The sequence below is a fragment of the Lithobates pipiens genome, unplaced genomic scaffold, assembly GCF_037356315.1.
Source record: "Lithobates pipiens isolate NorthernLeopardFrog02 unplaced genomic scaffold, aLitPip1_a1.2 Scaffold_18, whole genome shotgun sequence".
NCBI classification, from domain to species: domain Eukaryota; kingdom Metazoa; phylum Chordata; class Amphibia; order Anura; family Ranidae; genus Lithobates; species Lithobates pipiens.
The window spans coordinates 550160673-550181048 of NW_027507758.1; the positions used below are offsets into that span (position 1 = coordinate 550160673).

Sequence of the window (20376 nt, forward strand, 5' to 3'; positions counted from 1 at the left end):
TTCTTTACCTCTTATAAAAATATTGGCCATATCTCGTGATCACATTGGGCATCACTGAAGCAGGGGGGTATATAATCCTCAAGGTGCATTTTAAACCAAAGGTCTACTTCCCCAGGTGGAGCAAGAAATCTGAACATTAGAATAACATAGTACCATAATTTGGTTATAAAAACCATTAGGTGTGTTTGTGTCAGTGCACCAAATTTCCCACCCCCAACCCCCCCAATGGTCTTCTGTACTTCTGTCTGCATAAAACCATGACTTGCTGAGGCTTAATACTGTAGGAATGTGAAACCCATCAAGCGGAGTGTAAGCTTAAGCCAGAACACCTGTGTGGCAAGTCAACCCATTATAGACAAGTGTCCTAATACTTGTTGTGCTCGGTCCCCAATGGAGAAACTACTGAAGCTGTGCAGGGTTGTGGCAGTGTAATGCTGAATTGCTGGAGCCAATCTGTATAGTGGTGTACCAGGGGCCTTTGCATACACGTCTCCTTGTGAATTGGTAAAATGGTGCATTTGCATGTGCAGACGCGATACGTGGTTGCTGGACAGCCCAGATTGAGCTCTATCAACGCTATATGTCACTCCACACAGAAAGTTAACCATAACGCCCAGACAGGGGATACAACTTGAGGGCCATCACTCAACCATAGCAGAGGCATTTCAGGGCAGGAAAGCCTAATCTTCACTCTTCAAAGTGGGTGCATGGCACCTGACTCCCCTAGACTTGTAAAGCACTGGGCTAGTGAGGTCAGCAGACACATTGTATCTCAGAGATTGCTGCCCACAGGATCCAGCCCAGACTGACAACATTCACATGCTGGATTTAGGCACAGTCACTCTTGGTTGTTGTGACCAATCCAGACAAAGATGTCCTCTACCTCAGTAAGGATATTAGAAAAAGGCCAGGAACTGAGGAACTAAGTCTCTGAAAGAAAATCTTCAGAGAGATTTTTGTAAGCTAACCCATTACCTAAGGATGCTAGTTAAAAATGGAGACTTAGCTGAGCTGCAAGGGGTTATGCCTGGGTCCATTCACCTGTAGGTGGCATGATGCCCCAAATAGTCATTAATATGAAGACCTCTGTGTTCTGTGATGTACAATTAAGAAAAGTGACAGTTATAAATAAACCGTGGTTAGGACCCCATGGAGCATGACACTGGCAGAGATTGCCGCATTTGCTATTACACCACTGTTTGGCCTTCCTGTTTGAGATATATTATATCTGTTTAATTGTAGACAGAGGGTGAGAGGATCGGTTAACCAAGGAACTCTGGACTTCAAGACATGGGCCGATACCAAATACCCACCTGAGATCTTCAACACTGAGAGGAACATCTGTCATAAGAGGAAGTTTTCAGTTAACACATCTTCCATGCCAGCATATTCCAAGCAATGGGGTCCAGACCACACAGTCACGATGATCAAAATATAGAGCATTTGGTTATAGGCTGGTGAGGTGGTGGGTATAGTTTGGTGTTGGGGGGGCAGCATTATGTTTGGTGAGTGGAACTGTATTTCTACTAGAGCTGAAACAACTAATCGACTATGAAAATAGTGGTCAACTATTTTCATAATCGATTACTTGGTCAGCCAATTAGTTGTCCTGCATACAGAATGCATTATTTCTTTACATATCAGAAAATACAGTTCAGTACACTGTTTATGCATGTCAGTAAGTGCTTTTGTACTGTAAAGGGCAATTTCTTTTTATTCACCCCATCATGGCAGGGTATAATAAAAAAAAAAAAAAAGAAGCATGCTTCTGCTACTAAATGTCTTATGCTGGCCATACATGTATCAATTTTTGGATGAGAATATTTGCAAGAATATTCGGTACAAAAATTCTTTGTACATTCGATGAATGAAAGAGAAAATTTTCTCTTGCTTTTAACATTGAACTTTAAAATTAATGTAATTTCTGAACGAAAACCACATACACTGTCCGAAAAATGTGTTTGGGAAAAGTTTTCTATTCTGCTCCTTTGAATTTTACCGTCAACGTGGTTGAAAACGAACGTCGATTTGAACCCACTAAGAAAATCGACTGAACGTTCTTAAAATGAAAATTCTTGAAGGAAAAATTTGTGCATGGCCAGCAAAAGTGACAGTAGGTGCTGGTAGCTTGTATCATTCTACCTGCCTCTGACAAGAAAGTTTGTCATGAATAAGATATTACAATCCTGTCCGAAAATCTACAAAACAGCGTTTTAGGTCTTTTTACTTTTTTTTTTCTTTGAATAAAAATTTGGATCTGATGGTCTGTACCAAATTTAACCTCTAATAGTATACACTGTACATCTCTTCTGTGTTATTCTCAGAGTGGATTAGAATTTTTCTTTTTTACCTATAATTTTATTTATATTTACAATTGCACATGGATATTCAAGGATAAATTGCCTTTTTGTTATAAACGTTACACATTAACTAAATTATACATCACACTTTTTTTTGAGGTTTTTATCCGATGAATTGAAACAATAAATCGGCCAACTAATCGATTATGAAAATAATCGTTAGTTGCAGCCCTAATTTATATATGAGCAGGTAAAGAATATATCCTCCCTTCATATAATCATTGATAACATTGGTGCCAGGGGTTTTGTGTGTTCAAAGCACCATAGAAGCCAATGTGCTTGAGGAAGGGAGAGTGGAGGGTTTCCACCCCCTTTCAGAATTCCTAAATTCTATCAGGTAATTCTAAAGGAACAGGAGGCATCTGCAGGTTATCCTGTATAGGCTAAACACAAATAGTGGGCCAAACTGTCCATTCATGACTATGTTGCAAGTGGCCTCGAAGGCAGCCAGATGCCTTCTCCAACTATCCCATGATGTCCTTGGATAACTCTATATCTTAACATTGAAAAGGTTAGGGGGAGCTTACAACGAGAGATGAAAACACCACCACTATGTTCCAAGGTCTAGGTAATTTGGTTTATTTGCTATAGTCTATTGTCTGTGTATACTGTTTTTTTTTTTGTTTTTTTTTCTCCCTTTGCGGGTGTTTTCGCTTGTTATGCTACTTTGGAATTTAATAAAAAAATATTGAAACAGAAAACACCACCACTAATTTGTAAGGCAGTGGGGAATGTGGTCACCCCAAAACAAGAAGTCCTGTGGCTACAACACTGACTTGCTTACTTTTTTTTTAGTTCTTTATTTTCAGCGACAAAATACCAGAAAAATCAAATGTGTATGATGTCATGTGTGGATATTATCCACTGTTGCATTGATGAGATGTCTCAGAGAATGTAGGAATTTACGTTTTATAGAAGGAGCAGGAGGCAGGCTGCTGGGTTCTGTTTCAGGGACAAGTCCGTAAGCTTGTCAGTCAGGGCGCATACATCCTGCCAAAAAAGATTGGATTCTCTGACACGAGCAAAAAAAAATATATGGAGGATTGAACCCCTGGCCAGACCACATCTCCAGCAATTGAGGCTGACACCAGGGAACATGCAGTACAGACCAACAAGGACCCTATACCAGCGGGCTAAAAGCTTGTACCCACTTTCTTGCAACCTAGTGGAAATACTTAGGTTTAATAAAAAGAGGATAAATTCTCTCTGTTCAGGTGTTAATTGTAAATCAAGATCCTACTCCCAGTCAACAAGGAAATAAGGGACATAGTCCTCCCGAGTCCTCTGCATCCAATTCGCAATTGTGCGTCTTTTGGTCGGTTTCAGGTCCAAATTCAGCCCAAAATGAGGGCTGAAATCAGACCTGAAATGTCGAATCAGGATGCACCGGACCCTTGCTGTGAGACATGTGCGGGGATGGTGTGAACCCAGCCTAAGGGTCATATGCACCAATTGCTGGAATGTAGACTTTGTGCACTCCAGGGGGCATTCTGCCCTCAATGTTAGTACCAATAGGTACAGTGTCCAACAGAAACATTTTTAGGCTCTCGTAGACTTTTACAGGCTGCTGGCAGTGGGGCTGAATGGTGCACCTGTGCCTTCCGACCCATATAAAAACACAAGAATTTCAGGCATAGGGGCTAAACAGCCAGTGTGTATGAGGTCCTAAGGATCCGTAGGGACAAGGGGAAACATTTATTTAAGGGTCTCTTATGGTTAACATACACTTTAAGCTGAGTTATTATCATCTCTAGTATGTATAGTATGTAGTTATAGTGATCAAGTTGCTGCACAAATCAGGCATGTGCTTTATATAATAATTTGAGCATGGGTGTCCAAATCTTTGGATGCTGGACTGCACTATAATGTAAACGTATTAGGCCAACGCACACAATGCTATGAAAAAGTATTTGCCCCCTTTCTGATTTTTTATTTTTTTTGCATATTTGTCACACTTAAATGACTCAGATCATCAAACAAATTTTATTATTACACAAAGATAAAACCGAGTAAATACAAAATGCAGTTTTCAAATGATGGTTTCATTTAGTAAGGCAAAAAATCTGTCCAAACCTTTGCTTTATGTGAAAAGTAATTGCCCCTAAATCTAATAACTGGTTGTGCCACCCTTGGAGGTAACAACTGCAATCAAGCATTTGTGATAACTGGCAATGAGTCTTTCGCATTGCTGTGGAGGAATTTTTGCCCACTCTTCTTTACAGAATTGTTGTAATTCAGCCACATTGGAGTGTTTTCCATCATGAACTACCCGTGCAAGGCCACCCACCATACATCATCTCAATTGGATTTAATTCCAGGCTTTGACTAGGCCACTCCAAAACCTAAATGTTGCTTTGTTTGAACCATTTGGAGGTGGACTTGCTGTTGTGTTTCGGATCATTGTCCTGCTGCATAACCCAAGTGCACTTGAGCTTGAGGTCACAAACTGATTGCCAGACATTCTCCTTTAGGACCTTCTGGTAGAGCTCAGAATTCATGGTTCCATCAATTATGGTAAGTCATCCAGGTCCTGAAGCTGCGGAGCAGCCCCAGACCATCACCCTAGCACCACCATGTCTGACTGTTGGTATGATGTTCTTGTTATGAAATGCTGTATTCTTTTTATGCCAGAGGTAATGGAACGCACACCTTCCAAAAAGTGAAATTTTTGTCTCATTAGTCCACAGAATATTTGTCTAAAAGTCTTGGGGATAATCAAGATTAAGGATGAGCTCCGGCAGAGAGACATTTCCCGATGTGCGGCTGCAGAGATCGGGACAATGTCTCACTGCCTGTGATTAGCGCAGCACTGCACTGACTTCCTGGCAGGCTCTGCATGTGGAGTGTGCAAACACGCCTGAGCTCATCCCTAATCAAGATGTTTTTTGGTAAATGTGAGATGAACCTTTGTGTTCTTTTTGGTCAGCAATGGCTTTGGAACTCTCCCATGGATGCCATTTTTTCCCAGTCTCTTTCTTATTGGTGAACCATGAACACTGATCTCACCTGAGGCAAGTGAGGCCTGCAGTTCTTTAGATGTTGTTCTTTTATGACCTCCTGGATGAGTCGTCGTTATACTCTTGGAGTAATTTTTGTAGGCCGGCCACTCCTGGGAAGGTTCACCACTGTTCCAAGTTATCTCCATTTGTGGATAATGGCTCTCCCTGTGGTTCACTGGAGATCCAAGTCTTAGAAATGGCTTTGAAACCTGACCTAGACCGATACATGTACATTATTTTGTTTCTAATCTGTTCCTGATTTTTTTTAGATTGTGGCATGATGTGTGGCTTTTTGTGATCTGTTAGCGTGCTTTACTTTGTGAGACAGCTTTGATTTATGTGATTTCTTGATTCCACAGGTCTGGCAGTAATCAGGCCTGGGTGTGGCAAGTGAAATTTAACTCAGCTTTAAAAAAAATTGTGGTTAATCACAGTTCATTCATGATTCAGCATGAGAGGGGGCAATTACTTTTTCACATAGGGCCAGACAGGTTTGAACAGCTTTTTTTCCCTTAATGAATTAAATAATAATTAAAAAAATCGCATTTTGGATTTAATTGGGTTATCTTTGTGTAATATTAAAATTTGTTTGATAATCTGAATCATTTAAGTGTGAGAAATATGCAAGAAATGTAAAAAAAAAAAAAAAAAAAAAAAAAAAAAACAGGAAGGGGGCAAAAAAATTTTCACAGCACTGTAGATCTCTCATTGTTTCTAAGACCCCAGCATTTGTCTATAACCCTTATTCTGATATATGACAACCCACTGCACATTATTCCCATTATAATCACAGAGGACACAGAGGACACAGAGATTAGAAAGATTCAGAACACAAGATTTAGTTTCCTTTTATATACATTTCAGCAGGGGTATAGTGACATGCAGGTCAGACAGGAAGATCAGCTACAAAATACAGTTATACACAAGTTTGTATATATACAGGATCTGCAGAACATTGCAAGTCACAGCATTGAAAATAAACCCTTTCCTCAATTGCAGCGTTGATTATCCAAACGATTTTGCCTGAGCATAAAATGTCAAAACATTCAGCAATAAAAATATAATAATAATAGAATAAGATTCTGTAACCAGTGTTAATTCGGGTCAAATAAAACATTAGAAATACTGCATACCATCTATTTCAAAAGAACCCTGTCTGTCAGTTAAGGCATCATATATTAGGCAATATACCGGTTTATAAACACAGTGTAATGCAACCATAGAATAGATATATTAACATGACATTTTTTTATGCATTATCTCACTTCAAATCAAGTTTCCTCCATAAAGGGTTAATAAGTAGGAGTCATAAGGAAAGTGCTGCTTAAAAATAAAAGAAATGCAGTGAAATGGACATACATGTGCAGCAAATAGCAAATCAACATGATAAAGGATATAAGATAAAACAAAAAACCTTGCTTTTTACCGTTCATGAACATGCATGTCAAAGTTCCACTATCTGCATCTAAAATGGGACATGTTTATGTAGTTTCCCTGTGCAGTACATTAGCTGCCATTTAAAGCTAAAGCTTAATCGGTTTATGCCTCCCCTGGTTCCTTAACCCTAACAACATTCTAAATAAATCTTTCATATAAAATCTTCTCATTTTTCATTACTTACCCTATTTTAGACCAAGTGACGTCGCTGGGTCTCTATGCTTCTATATGCAATGGAAGTAGATGGTGGCAGGGGCAGGCAGGGTGCCGTACATAGCTTCTTAAAAACAAGACCCTGCCTCAGTACGCCTCTCAATGGCCCTTAGACTTGATGTGAGCAGTGGGTTGGCTCTTTGAAGGGTGGATATCAGTATAAGGGGTGGGTGTTCCTTGGCAGATTGTATTTGCATAAAGTCCACCCTAGGTAATGCCCACATATGATGCTGAGCCTCTGTGATTCAATTAAAGTGGTTGTAAACCTCAGACATGAAATATGAACAAAGCATATCCCTCTATAGTGTGTACTTTTCTCATTTCCACAGCACTAAGGGTCATTTCTTTGTGCTGCTTTGGTCCTCTGCTATCAGCATGAATGATACGTTTTCCTGACACCAAGAGAAAAATGGTGACAGGGGAGGGACCTGTAACTGTTTGACAGCCTCAGCTCTGTGCCTATGTGCTATGTGAAGGGGGTGTGTCCCTTCCCTCCAATCAGCTCTCAGAACTCCCATCACCGAGTTCTGCAGAGTGCAATGTCCGCTCTCCACCCAGTCTCTTCACTGGGTACATGTAAGGGTTTACAACCACTTTAAGTCAATTTCAATAAATGAGGTGGGAGCTACTGGACTTGCTGCAGCTTCAAATGCAAACTGTAAAAAAGCGGACTCTGAAGCCTAGACCAACTGATATACTTCAAATACCATATATTTTAACATTATCTAAACTAAAGAGGGGTCTGGGGCAGTAATTATGAGATCTCCTCTGGATGTAGTAATGAGCATGATAAAACCTGCGGTCATAGTACTGACCAGTGGCTGGAAGCCTACACCACGTCTTGGACAAGGTAACAGCTACAGGGTGTCACTAGTATGACCACGGTTAGTGGGATTTTTAAATGGGGGTCAGTTTTTGATCCATTTTTAAGTAAAATTCAAAGCCAAGCAACTCTGCCATTATTTCTCCCTACCCACATGCACAGTAAAGTGTAAATCAAGCCAGTTTTTGCTAAAATGTTAAATGGAGATAACTCCTCACCATTGGTCCTGGGTGACCATTGTCTACAGCAGCCTTTCTCAACCAGGGTTCCTCCTGAGGTTGCTAGGGGTTCCTCGAGCGATGATCACCACCTGCCTCTCAGATAAGTAACCATAGTCACCAATGATCTGATATGATAATGATATTTAGTGATCTGTAAGGGGGGATTCTTTCCAATGACCTCAAATGTATCACACTAATGTACTGTGAGTGGAGGTTCCCTGAGCCTACAAAGTCATTTCAAGTGTTAAAAAGGCTGAAAAAAGGCTGGTCTATAGTATAGAAAATGATGGGAAATCAAACATTTTTGAGTTGACACATGAACAGAAGGGACATCTTCCAATGGCTAAACCTGTTCTAGTGACAATTCTTTAAGGAGGATATCTACTTTGGTTAGCTCTACTTTTATTTCCTGCTGAACTGGGACAGAAAGTGAAGGGAAATCTCCCTGATTGGATAAAAACAGAATAAAAAGAGGTCTTAACCAACTCTCACTTTATCCAAAATGTCACGCATTTTTTGCTTTTCCTACACGTTACCATTATGCTTCCTCTCCTGTTCTTGAGACAACTGCCGCAGTTTTGATGAGCATATCCTGCAGCCCTACCCATGCTTTTTCCCGTTTTTCACACCGCCAGTGATGTCTAACTGTGAGGGGTAATGCCTGGGCAGGGATTCCTTTCCTTTGCCAGTGTCCAATGAACATTTTTTTTTTTCTGTCGGTTGAACTGGGTTGACTTGTGTCTTTTTTTCAACCAGATTAACTATGTAATGGATGGTGGCAGCATAACCCTTATCATAATGGACATTAAGATACCCTGTGTCCTGGGATGTGCCAAAAAGAAGTAATCCTAAATGGAACAAATTAATTGTACTCTTTATCAAGAGCATCAGCAGCACCGTTTTCCTAGATCACTTCCGACACGAACAGTCAGCTCAAATGTCTGAAAAACTGTCTGTGTTGCCTCATGGCAGCCAATACGATTTGCCTATGATTTTCTTCTTCTAGGAGTGTAGGATGATAAAAGGCTGTGGGCAATTCACACACTTCTTTCAGACTGATAAATAACTCCCCTCTTACACCCCCCCACACTGATGCACTTTCAAGTGGAACTCCAGTCCAAACGTTTTATAGTTGGATATAATGGGGTTAATTGAGATCTTCCCTATTTCAGGGCCCATTTACACTTGTTGCTGTGCATAGTGTCAAGTGTTGACGTGAATTGTGTTAAGGCAGTCCATTTACTTGGATGCACAAGAATGGACAACATACATTTTTTTTTTTTGGCACGGTGCACCACAATACACAATAGTGCTTTACTGTATTGTGGTGTGCTGCAACGCATGTTCATCAGAGCAGTGTTGCCATATTGTGTTCACAGCAACATTCCAACAATAATTAAAGTAACATGCATGCTACCGCAACACACCAGATTGCCAAAGTGTGTTATCCGGCCCCTCTTGTCATGTCACCACAATAGCAAGTAATGGGAAATCTTCACAAAAAGGGACAAAGACCGTAATAGAAAGATAAAATAAAAGTGGAGCTTCCCCAATATAACCAAAAAATACAATTAAAATACAGTTTTGGCTGAGGCTCCACTTTGTTCATTTTTAATACATTCCTATACTATGTATACCAGATATGAGAATCCAAGTAGACACTGAAAAGCATTCAGATCATTTGAATTCGAACAAGGTAAGAAATGTTAATCTGAGATTAGAAGGCTTTCAAGTATTTGGTAATGTAACAGTGTTACACAAACACCCCCCACCAACCGTCATGGCATGCTACGACCTGTGGTGCTACCACAAACGGTAATCCAAGGGAATTCACCCTGGAGCAGGATTCTGAGTGTCTCAGGGACACGATTCTACTCGAACCGCAAAAAAACATACAGGAGGGTGCAACCACGTTGTGTATTTCCATTGATACATTTTATTAAATCCACAGACAAATGTAGACTCACATGCCAATAAAAAAACATCAAGGAAAACAGATCTGTTCCAGCTGGAACGCAATGTGACTCGCCCTGGGAATAAATGATTAGATACTGACGCGTTTTGGGGGGTCATGCTCCTTTTCCACAGCTCTGAAGAAAGGGGCATGACCTCCGAAACGCATCAGCTGTCCAATCATTTGTTCCCAGGATGAGTCACATTGTGTTCCAGCTGGAGCAGATCTGTTTTGCTTAATGTTTTTTTATTGGCATGTGTGTATCCATTTGTCTATGTAGATTTAATAAACCTCATCAATGGTAATGCACAATGTGGTTCCGCCCTCCTGTATGTTTTTTTCTGTTCGTTTCGAGGCCTTCTCGGTTGGTGGAGGGCCGCACCCTTGATGGGCATTGCGGAAAGAAGCGTGATAGAAGATGAAGATACCCCTTGGGTTTAGTGCTAAAGTGTGTTTTGGACCAAATTCTACTCACTGAGGCATTTTTGTTTTTTTTGAGATAACAATATCTCAGACCGCCTGTACAAACTCTCTTAATATGTAACTTCCTTTCTGCTAAGTGCACAATTGAAATTAATGCATGTTGTATAACGATGCAATAGAAAGAACATGAAGAGAGCTCCTTATTGGGTAGGGTGGCCAGTCATCTCAGTTGGAACAGCATCAGGGGAGAACCTGAACCTGTCTCCAGACAACTCAGCTAGAGCCAAGAGAAATCTGCATTTTCTTGAAAGAATGTTAGAAATATTTTGTTGCTCAGCATAAATCCCTAAATCTCTTAGAATAATTATAGAATAACACAACTAGAGTCCTGGCAGTTAAAGAAATATGCATTCCGATTTAACCGTAGCACACAGTTTAAAAAAATAAAAACACGCTATTTTTTTAAAGGCTGTGTGCACCCAAAGCAGATATTTAAAGGTGGTGGGTGGGCCATCCATAGGTTCCTAAATGTTGTGTAGACTCTATTGACACAATCTATCAGTAGTAGCTGATGTTCCTGGCAGTTTCTACAAGGCTACAATGAAAGTGTTAATCTTTTTAATATACATTGTGGACATTCCATTGAGGAGGTATCACACCACATCATTATGCTTTAACAATAAAACATGGCAGCTGGGTGGAACAAGGGATTCCACTTGGGTTAAATCCCTACTGCAGTCTTCAAGAAATTAGGAAGCCAGTAAGTGAACCAGCCTGTTGGCAACCTGAAATATTTGTTTTGGGTAGAGCTGACCGTTAAGATTTATATCCCAGGTTGGGCATTGCTAGTTTCATACAATGCATACATGTGAAATAAACAGTGATATGTAAACTGGATTCATTTCTGCACAAACTAGCAGATTCCGCACTGCTCAGTTTTGGTGTTTAAAGGTACTCTAATGCATCCAATGCTTGGATTTAAAATACAGTAAGTCCCCAACATACAAACATTCAACTTGCAAACTTTCAAAGATGTGAATGTGTCGCATGTCGAATCCTGTAAAGCTGGGTACAAACACTCAGTTTTTTCAGTCAACCCAGTGGGCTGAATGAAAAAATAAAATTGACAGATCGCCGTATCAACACAAGAAATGCTGGTGCAGTGCTGTGCCCATGCTGGGCCCACGCTGTGCCTTTGTGTTCTGATGTTGGGCTCCCCCCGACAGAACACATTGATCAGTGCTCACAGCCTTTGTCTGCAAGTGCTCATCTTTGTTGGACTTACGAACAAGTTGAACTTAAGAATGAGCTCCTGGAAAGGAACTCATTTGTAAGTAGGGAGCTTACTATAGCTAGTGTGTCTACACTTTCCAGCGCTGAGGAACTGTAAGCCCTTGTACACACGGTCGGACATTCCGACAACCAAATCCGTCGGATTTTGTCCGAAACTGTTGCATACACACGGTCGGACAAAGTTGTCGGAAAATCCGATCGTTCAGAACGTGATGACATTATTTTGTTACGACGGGACTACGTTCAGGCTAATAGCCAATAGCTTTGATGTAGGAATTTGATCTGAGCATGCGTGGCACTTTGTCCGATCGGAATTCTTTACACATGATCGGAGTATGTCAGATCGGAGCATTTTGTCGGAAAATGTTACCAACAAGTTGGAAAACTTGGTCTGTCGGATACTCCGATGGAAACAGTCCGATGGAGACCACACACAGTCGGAATATCCGACAAAACGGTCCGATCGGACACATTCTGTCAGAATCTCCGACCGTGTGTACAAGGGCTAAGAGAAACACAGACCAGGGCATAAGCTGTAGCACATGTCCTCTGCATGCATGTGCTACCTGATCTGTGTTTGGTCCAATATACTCCTTTTGTCCTGAGCGAAGGCCATAGGTGCCATTTTGGCAAAACATCAGGAATAGGCGCTACTTTGACACCCATTATATGAGCCTTCAATCCCATTGCTCATGCTGCATTTTCAACACTTAGCACTATTTAGTTAAAGCCCACCTCCCACCATTTTTTAAATAGAGTGGCGAAGGATTGGAAACTTCTAGTCAGAATTTTGCTGGTCCCCAACAAGGGAGGTTCCCCCCCATTTCTGTTCCCTAAAGGGGCAGATGCAGCATATAAAAGCCGAAGAGAGCTTAGCCTAGCTGCTGACTGGCTTGGATTCCCATCATGGCACTCATCGTCTAAACCCATCTCTCCAGTTTCCTGCATCAGTCAGTAAAATCATGCCAATGTCTTATCTGGTTTACACACCATCTAAGACCACTGTAACCTCTCCCACGCTCAATGGAAAATGACTGGGAGGAGTCACAGCTCAGAATCAAGGGATAAGATGCCGCAGACCCCAAATCCCTTTAACAAGCCTGATGAATCTGAATTAATGTGTTCTATATACAACTCACAATAAACGCAAGCTGAGCAGATGTAAGTAGAGCTGCAAAGTGTCCATGCTGTCCATAAGCAATCATATTTCAATTGGTAAGAAGCAGGTCACAAAACAAAAGCAATTATCTGATTGGTTGATTTTTTCCCCTGCAGTATTTATAAACGCCTCACCGAAAAAAACATGGCCATGAGCAATGAAATGGTTGTAATTGCCGATACTTCTGCCATGTAGCTATTAGTATTGCCAATGCCCAACTCCTAGATACAAAATGAAAAGGGCAATAGTGTTTTCTTAAAGTGGACCTGTCTTAAGAGAAACGTAGGAGGCGTCCGTTTCTTTCCTCTAATATTTCTTTTAAGACAAGTTTGATTTGGAGCTGAACTCCAGGAAGGCACTGGATATATTGATTTAACCCTGTTATCCATTCCTTAGGAAATTATTAAATGTATTTAAACAAAACAAGTACTGATTCTGACTTTTCATTGGTGTCCGTGATGCCCTGCACAGCAGGAGTCAAACTGGGGAAAAAAGGGTCAGCACCATGAACCGATCACGTTCTACTACCTTGCACAAAGTGAGGTCCTCATCACTATGCTACCAATCCTTCTTTGTGCAATGAGCAGGCTTGAGGCAATGACCAAACCACATTGCTCAACTGCAGTAGAGAAAAACAAGGAGTCTGATTTTGCTGTATTGTTTGGATCACAAGACCGGCTGAACTGAAATGCCCATATTTTGGCAGATAAGATATTGTCTGCCTGCCTGGAGTTCAGTGTAAAGAACTTCCTCTTCTATTTCCATGTTAAATAATCTTTTGTCATAAATATAAAAATTTTGCATACCAGTGTGTCTTTGCCTTCAATATAAATATGTACATTGCTATAAATATATGTTTCTATTTCCTTGTCACTTTCATACTCTCTGAAATTCCTATAAAATTAAAAATTGGATTAAATCCTTCTCTTTAAACAACACACATTCTACATTTGCAAGTTACAGTGTTTTGGAGCAAAGAGTTCATATAATGTTTCTTAAACCTATTTCGTTCCTTTAAAAAAAAAAAAAAAAAAACCTCAACAAATTAAATGATAACCGAATATAATCCACACATTTCCAATGGGGAACCTTTAAGGCACGCTGCAATCAATTACACAGCCTTCCTTGCTGAGTCGCTCTAATTCCCTGTGCAGCTGGCTGCCTTGTTTGATAAATCCCTATGATTACCTGAACCAAAATGCAGGGCAGGAGTGCCCAGGTTTAGAGCACTGCCCCTGGAACTCAGAGAGGGTAACATCACAGTATGTGACAAGAGGTCCTACTAAGTCCTGTGAGAACCCCACTAAACCTAATTTTGTAAAAGTAGATTGAGAGGGCTTTTTGACTTTAGCACAGTTGCAACATTTCCTAGGCAGAATTTGTTGTTCGTTGAATGACATTGCTCATTGCTTGAAGTTGCGAATTAAAAGTTAACCAAAGCCCTTACATGACATGGCACCTAATTTGCAAGACGAGCCACATGCATCTTCACAGGTCCTAGTCAGAGTTCCAGAAAGGTGTGGATTCTTTTCACGTGGCACCAAAATGGTAGAACTGTTGCAAACACAAGCTGTGCAGTCTTGAAGGGTGAAAGGCACTGGGGTCATGTAACTTGGGTTTGCATAGGTAGGTGGCAGGGGACCATGCAAGTGGGCCAAGATATGAGAACACGGACAGTGAAAGTTATGGACCATTGGTCCTAGTGCACATGAACAGAACCCAGCTGTAATGATGGAGTATTTTATCCCTTAGAACAGCTGAAGGTCAAACCTCACACACACGTCCCCTGTTGGCACTTCATGGAGCAGTAAACGTTTAGTGGTTGGGCCTTTACTCTCTTGCTCAGTTCGGATCTTTGCCACTGGGACTTCGGTGCGGCCCAAAAAGTCTAAGGAGGAATAAAAGAAAATTAAAATGCATTTGTAGCCATCGCTTCGTTTTTCCAGTTGCCTAATACTATCATCTTTACTTAGCAGCCCTTATTTATATCTGCAAGACTTCTGACTACACTTAACCTCTTATTAACATTCCTTTTACCCATCTTCTGGTCTGCTCACCCTCCACCAATCATCAAGCGGTCTGCTCACCCTCCACCAATCATCACGCGGTCTGCTCACCCTCCACCAATCATCACGCGGTCTGCTCACCCTCCACCAATCATCACGCGGTCTGCTCACCCTCCACCAATCCTCCTCCGGTCTGCTCACCCTCCACCAATCCTCCTCCGGTCTGCTCACCCTCCACCAATCCTCTGGTCTGCTCACCCTCCACCAATCCTCTGGTCTGCTCACCCTCCACCTCAAAACTGTTTTTTTTAAATTAACACCCTGCATGCATTTTTCCTGCCTTTCCATAGCAGGACAGGTCACCATAATTGACCTGACATTTTTGTTCTTGGGTTTAGATAATGTATATTTTAGAGGGAACCCTACTGTGAGATATGAAAACTTCTGCTTTGCACTCTTGATTACCACAAAGCACCCTCAGCTGCAGTTTGCCAATACTTTTATTAAGGGGTAACTGTTTTCATTGCATTACGTGCAGACTTGGGCAAGGTTCAAAGCTTGTTACATGCCCTAAGAAGCCTGCTAAATGCTTGTTTGCAGGAAACCTTTCCTGAGAGAAACATGGGGGCTGCCGTTGCATGAGGACATCTAAAATAGATTACATTGCAGAGGACAGAAAAGCAGTTCTCCAATTTTTTTTTCACATATATTAATAGTCAGAAAATATTGACTGCATAAAAGATGATAGAGGATAAGGCAACAGTTTTATATACATTCCTTTCCTCAGTTTATACAAATGAATACGAGGGGTATAATAAATAAAACAGTACTGCTAATAACAATTCCTGGGTGAATAGGGTCTGCATTCTGCAAATAGACATCTGACAAAACATTCTGGTTCCAGTTGTGGTTCCAGTCCCAGAATAGCACCCCACAGGGACAGCACACCACACTCACCGTCAGGAGAGAACTGGTCTCGATCAAACACTGTGATGCACAGCACATCCTGATACACATCCTTCAGGAAGAATTGGCAGTTAAAGTTCCACTTTGGATTCAAGGTGTCAGTCCCTGCTCGGCTGGTGTAGCTCTGCGATCCCATGCTGACCTCACAGTATGGGTTACTCTTTCCTGCAAAATAAGCATGTTTCAGAAAAAAAAAAAACACCTCCTGCACTGCAACCCTCATAATGGGAGATAGGAGAATATGTTAGGAGCCAAGTAGGCTCAACCATGTACCGAGAGGTGGAGAGGGCAGGGCTGATGACTTATCAGGGTTTTGCTGCTCTTTTACGATCCATTCAGAAAGCTGTGGATAGGAAGGTGACAGCACTGTATTCCTTAACTATAACAGAGTGTGGAGTCACCCTCCTGGCTGTGCTTTTTGGCAGATGTGTATGAAACTGAAAGAGCGGCTGAACAGACTTGCAAATCCTTTAGCAGATAAGACAGTTCACATACACCGTGACCATATTATTAAAAGTATTGGGACACCTGCCTTTACACGCACATAAAATTTAATGGAATCCTAGTCTTAGTCCATTGAGCTGGCCCACCCTTTGCCGCTACAACAGCTTCAACTCTTCTGGGAAGGCTCTCCACAAGGTTTAGGAGTGTGTCTATGGGAATGTTTGACCATTCTTCCAGAAGCGTATTTGTGAGTTCTATTGGGTTGAGGTCAGGACTCTGTGGACGCCAGTCAAGTTCTTCCATCCCCAAACTCGTTGATCCATGTCTTTATGGACCGTGCTTTGTGCACAGTCATGTTGGAAAGGGAAGGGGCCATCTCCAAACTGTTTCCACAATGTTGAGAACATGAAATTGTCCAAAATGTCTTGGTATGCTGATGCCTTAAGAGGTCCCTTCACGAAAACTAAGGGGTCAAGTCCAACCTCTGGAAAACAACCCCACACCCATAACCTCCTTCCCCCCAAATTATTTGGACCAGTGCACAAAGCAAGGTTACAAGGTAAACTGATTACAGAAGTCCAGGGGTAATGGTTTGAACAGCCAAACAACACTCACCATATACATATGTATAGCATTTCATGGCTGAAGAAAAATTATACCTATAGTTAAAGTCTAATCTTTGTTTGAAGTCCTCTCTTAGGACCACAACGGTAATCATGGAGTTCTTCATCACCACGCGAGCAGAAGCCGCCGAGTGGTTTGGCACACACTGTCGGTTGATTAGAGCACCGTTAGAGGGGGCATGTCTAACCCTTGGGAGACTTGTGTGAAAGGGCAGCGATCCGACTCTCCTATATGCTGTCAGCACAAGGTATCTGAATCTTTGCTGCAGCACCTCATTTTAGAAAAAAAATATGGTATGGCATATGCAGCTCGGCTGCATTAAAATAATACATCAAGATACCGAGGTTTAATTGGGTTTTAATCTGTTACCGGAGAAGAAAACCAGATCCACTACTAAACTAACGGCTTGACATTTACCCATATCTGTAAATAAGGACTTATGGTTTTTACTGTAGAAAGTGTAATAGCCCAGTGTTTGTGAACCATGCCCATTCTAACCTCTGCTAACCTATCTTCTATGCCATTTACTAGTCACATTGGCCTGAGCAAACAATGCTCTTACCGTTGGGTTTACAGGGCTTTAGTTCAGATGCCTCAATGACTTGCACCATTAAACGTCCAATTCCGGAGGATTTATGAGACCTCGCTAAACAGAGGAAACAGAATAAAAGACAAATGATAAAAACTCAGTATATTAAGTATAGTAACTATATTCATAACTGCTGTTCTAATAATAAAACCGTATATATAAATAATTATTTTGGCTAAAAATCAAACAGGTTTAGCCTGGTAGAGAGTAACTAGGTGTCCCAGGAGCCGCACATCAAGACAAGGCCTGCTGTATGATGGTGAATGGCAATCTCAGCCTGGACCCCATCAGGCCATGACCCAACGTGGTTCACTTCACCCACCAGATCCCCATGAGTAAGCTTCGTTGGGTGGAGTAAAATGCGTTGGGGGCCCAGGCCGAGACTGCCATTCACTATTATACAGCAGGTCTTGACTTGGTGTGCAGCTCCTGGGGACACATAGTCACTCTCTACTATTGCTTGGAGCATAGACAAGCTCGCTTCCCAGCCATCACTGGGCACAGGACTTCATTCCCATACAGCCTGAGCAGCTCACATACATATTCTTTGTTAAGCCTTGAACACACTATTAGCTATTTTTTTTTTGTTCAACCCAGAGGGCTCAATGAAAAAAAAAATTAAGAGCTCGCTGTACTAACTATCCCATTTTAATACGGCAATCTCCCCCGTTGAGCTATTGTGTTCTGGCAGGGGACTGTCCAACCGCCAGAACACTCCAATCAGTTCTTGCAGCCATTGGCTGCCACTGATGATCGGATGCTGGTTTTCCAGTGTGCCAGTTCGACAGAAGCCGGACAGACTGATGTGCACATGAGCCGAATTTTGGCTGGTTTCTGTTGAACCAACGGATAGTCTGCCCATGTGTACCAGGCTTTAGTCTGATCCCCTAAGGCAGATGGAACACCACAAATGTATAAAATACAATGAAAGTAGAAGATAATTAGCACATCAACAAGGTCAGTACAATCAGTTCTTGGTGGGTGTTGGTAGTTCCATCACATCTTGGAATCCGATATCTCATTGGGGCTTCAGTAGAAGACCTCCTTACCATAATGAGAAGATCCCTGCCTTGGCCATCATAAATCCAAGGTACAGAACCTCAAAAGTGCTGTTATAGCTGTACACTGAGCGAACAACTGGGTGTGGACGGACCTCCATTATAATAATATGTATGTAATAACTGTACCTTGATATGCCCTTTCCCTTTTCTTCTTCTCTGTGTCGATGAAGTTTTCAGAGGCAGCTTTGATTTTTTGAACCCAGGCAGTTCTAGTAAAGAGAACATTGGACAGTACACAATCAGACTGTTCAGCCAGTAAGGTAGGCTATACGAGTAAATGGGGTATATCCATAAACATGAGCAATGGCTGTTTTATAAAGAGTTAAAATATATTTAAGTAAAAAAAAAAAAAAAAAAGATGTATGATTTAGCTCAGCGACTCTTGTGATATGTACTAGTCAGCGAGGTCAATCTGCTACCTCCTGGTTTAGCAGTATTGTTTCCTATCAGCTCACTGGAAAGGGAGATTATGGCAATGGCTATATGTCAAGAGGTGACACATGCAGCTGAACTGCAGAGCCAAGAAATAAGTGCTACCTTATTTCCTTGTCTGTTCAGATCGGGTGACCAGAATAACACATCTTTGTCAGGTACAAAAATAAAACCTATATGTATTTCGCTGTTTGAAATGTGTAGGTGATCACCATAGGTGTGCGCAACTGAGTGCATTGGGGTGCGCACCCCAAAGCTCAAACACACCTGACTTTTTCTGCAGCCTCAGCTGCACTGGACAGTGAATGAAAGGGAAGTGTTCTGTGCTAAGCAGCTTCTGATTCATTCATAAACTGACGCATAGTAAACATTGAATGACAATTGTGCAGTCATGCAATGCTGTACCCAAACATACATTTTTGTGAGACTTTTTTGAGAGCTTTCTTGTGGTTTTTAATCACCACTGGGTTTTTTAATTTTTGATTAAAAAAATGAAAAAAGGCTGAAGATTAAAAAAAAGAAACAAAAAAAAAGTTTTTCTCAGCTTCTGTTTTGTAAAGTAGTACATTTTTCTCCTTAACTGATGTGTGCCGATGAGACAGGACTAGAGAATGAGGAGACACTAATATGCAGCATGATAGGCGGCACCGATAAGCACGGAAAGGCAGCACTGCTGGGCACTGACTGGCATCACTGATCATGCTCTGATTATCTGTACAGCTCTTCCCTGTGAAAAATTGCTGTTGATCGACTCTGCTCTCCTCACACGCTGTCAGTGTGAGGAGCAGAATGCCGATAACCGGAATTTCCTTGTTTACATGTGATCAGCTGTGACTGGACATAGGTAAAGAGCCACGTCATCAGCTCTTTACTGAGATCAGTGATGTGCCGTGTCCCAGGGACAGATCGCACCACCCAGAGCGCAAGGGCGGCGAGAGTGGGAAAACATCATATGTCATTCCAAAACCATAGAGCCACCTTGCGTCCATCATTTTACAGTACAGCGGGCAGGAGGTTAAAAAGGGTGGCAATAGATATCACTGGGCCAGTAGACATAAACAGTTCAGGCAAACAATACATCTTGACCAGTATCCAGAGCATTTGGCACCATCCTCCCTCAGGACAGACATCGTCGATGCTCTGCTGGGAATATTTCCCTGCAGGGTTCCTTAGCGCTCAATGCCCCCCAGTTTGTGTCTGACCTGATGAGGCTCTCTGTAGGAAAACACAGATGATACAAATTGTGGTTAGGCCTGTGTGATCATTTCAGTGGGGCTTTGGCACAAATGTGGAGAATGCCTGTGGAGTCACAGAGAAGAGACTGGGAACAATTTTTGCCTGTTTGCCTACAAAGAAGTATCCAAAGAGGCCA

At 41.7% G+C, this 20376-nt stretch overlaps 2 protein-coding genes across 8 annotated transcripts in view; one reads left to right on the forward strand and one right to left on the reverse strand.

Moving 5' to 3' along the window:
* LOC143988941 (protein FAM228B-like) overlaps positions 1-3061 on the forward strand; it is a 44225-nt gene extending 41164 nt beyond the window's left edge. For all 3 annotated transcript variants that reach the window (XM_077488879.1, XM_077488881.1, XM_077488880.1), the window contains one exon: positions 1243-3061. In XM_077488879.1, the coding sequence (XP_077345005.1) occupies positions 1243-1438 (196 nt within the window). In that variant the 3' untranslated portion in view covers positions 1439-3061. The remainder of the gene's footprint in view (positions 1-1242) is intronic.
* Positions 3062-10260: 7199 nt separating this feature from the next.
* ITSN2 (intersectin 2) overlaps positions 10261-20376 on the reverse strand; it is a 250355-nt gene continuing 240239 nt past the window's right edge. For all 5 annotated transcript variants that reach the window (XM_077488889.1, XM_077488887.1, XM_077488886.1 and 2 more), the window contains 4 exons: positions 18699-18781; positions 17485-17568; positions 15846-16019; positions 10261-14770 (listed from right to left, as the gene is read on the reverse strand). In XM_077488889.1, the coding sequence (XP_077345015.1) occupies positions 14631-14770; positions 15846-16019; positions 17485-17568; positions 18699-18781 (481 nt within the window). In that variant the 3' untranslated portion in view covers positions 10261-14630. The remainder of the gene's footprint in view (positions 14771-15845; positions 16020-17484; positions 17569-18698; positions 18782-20376) is intronic.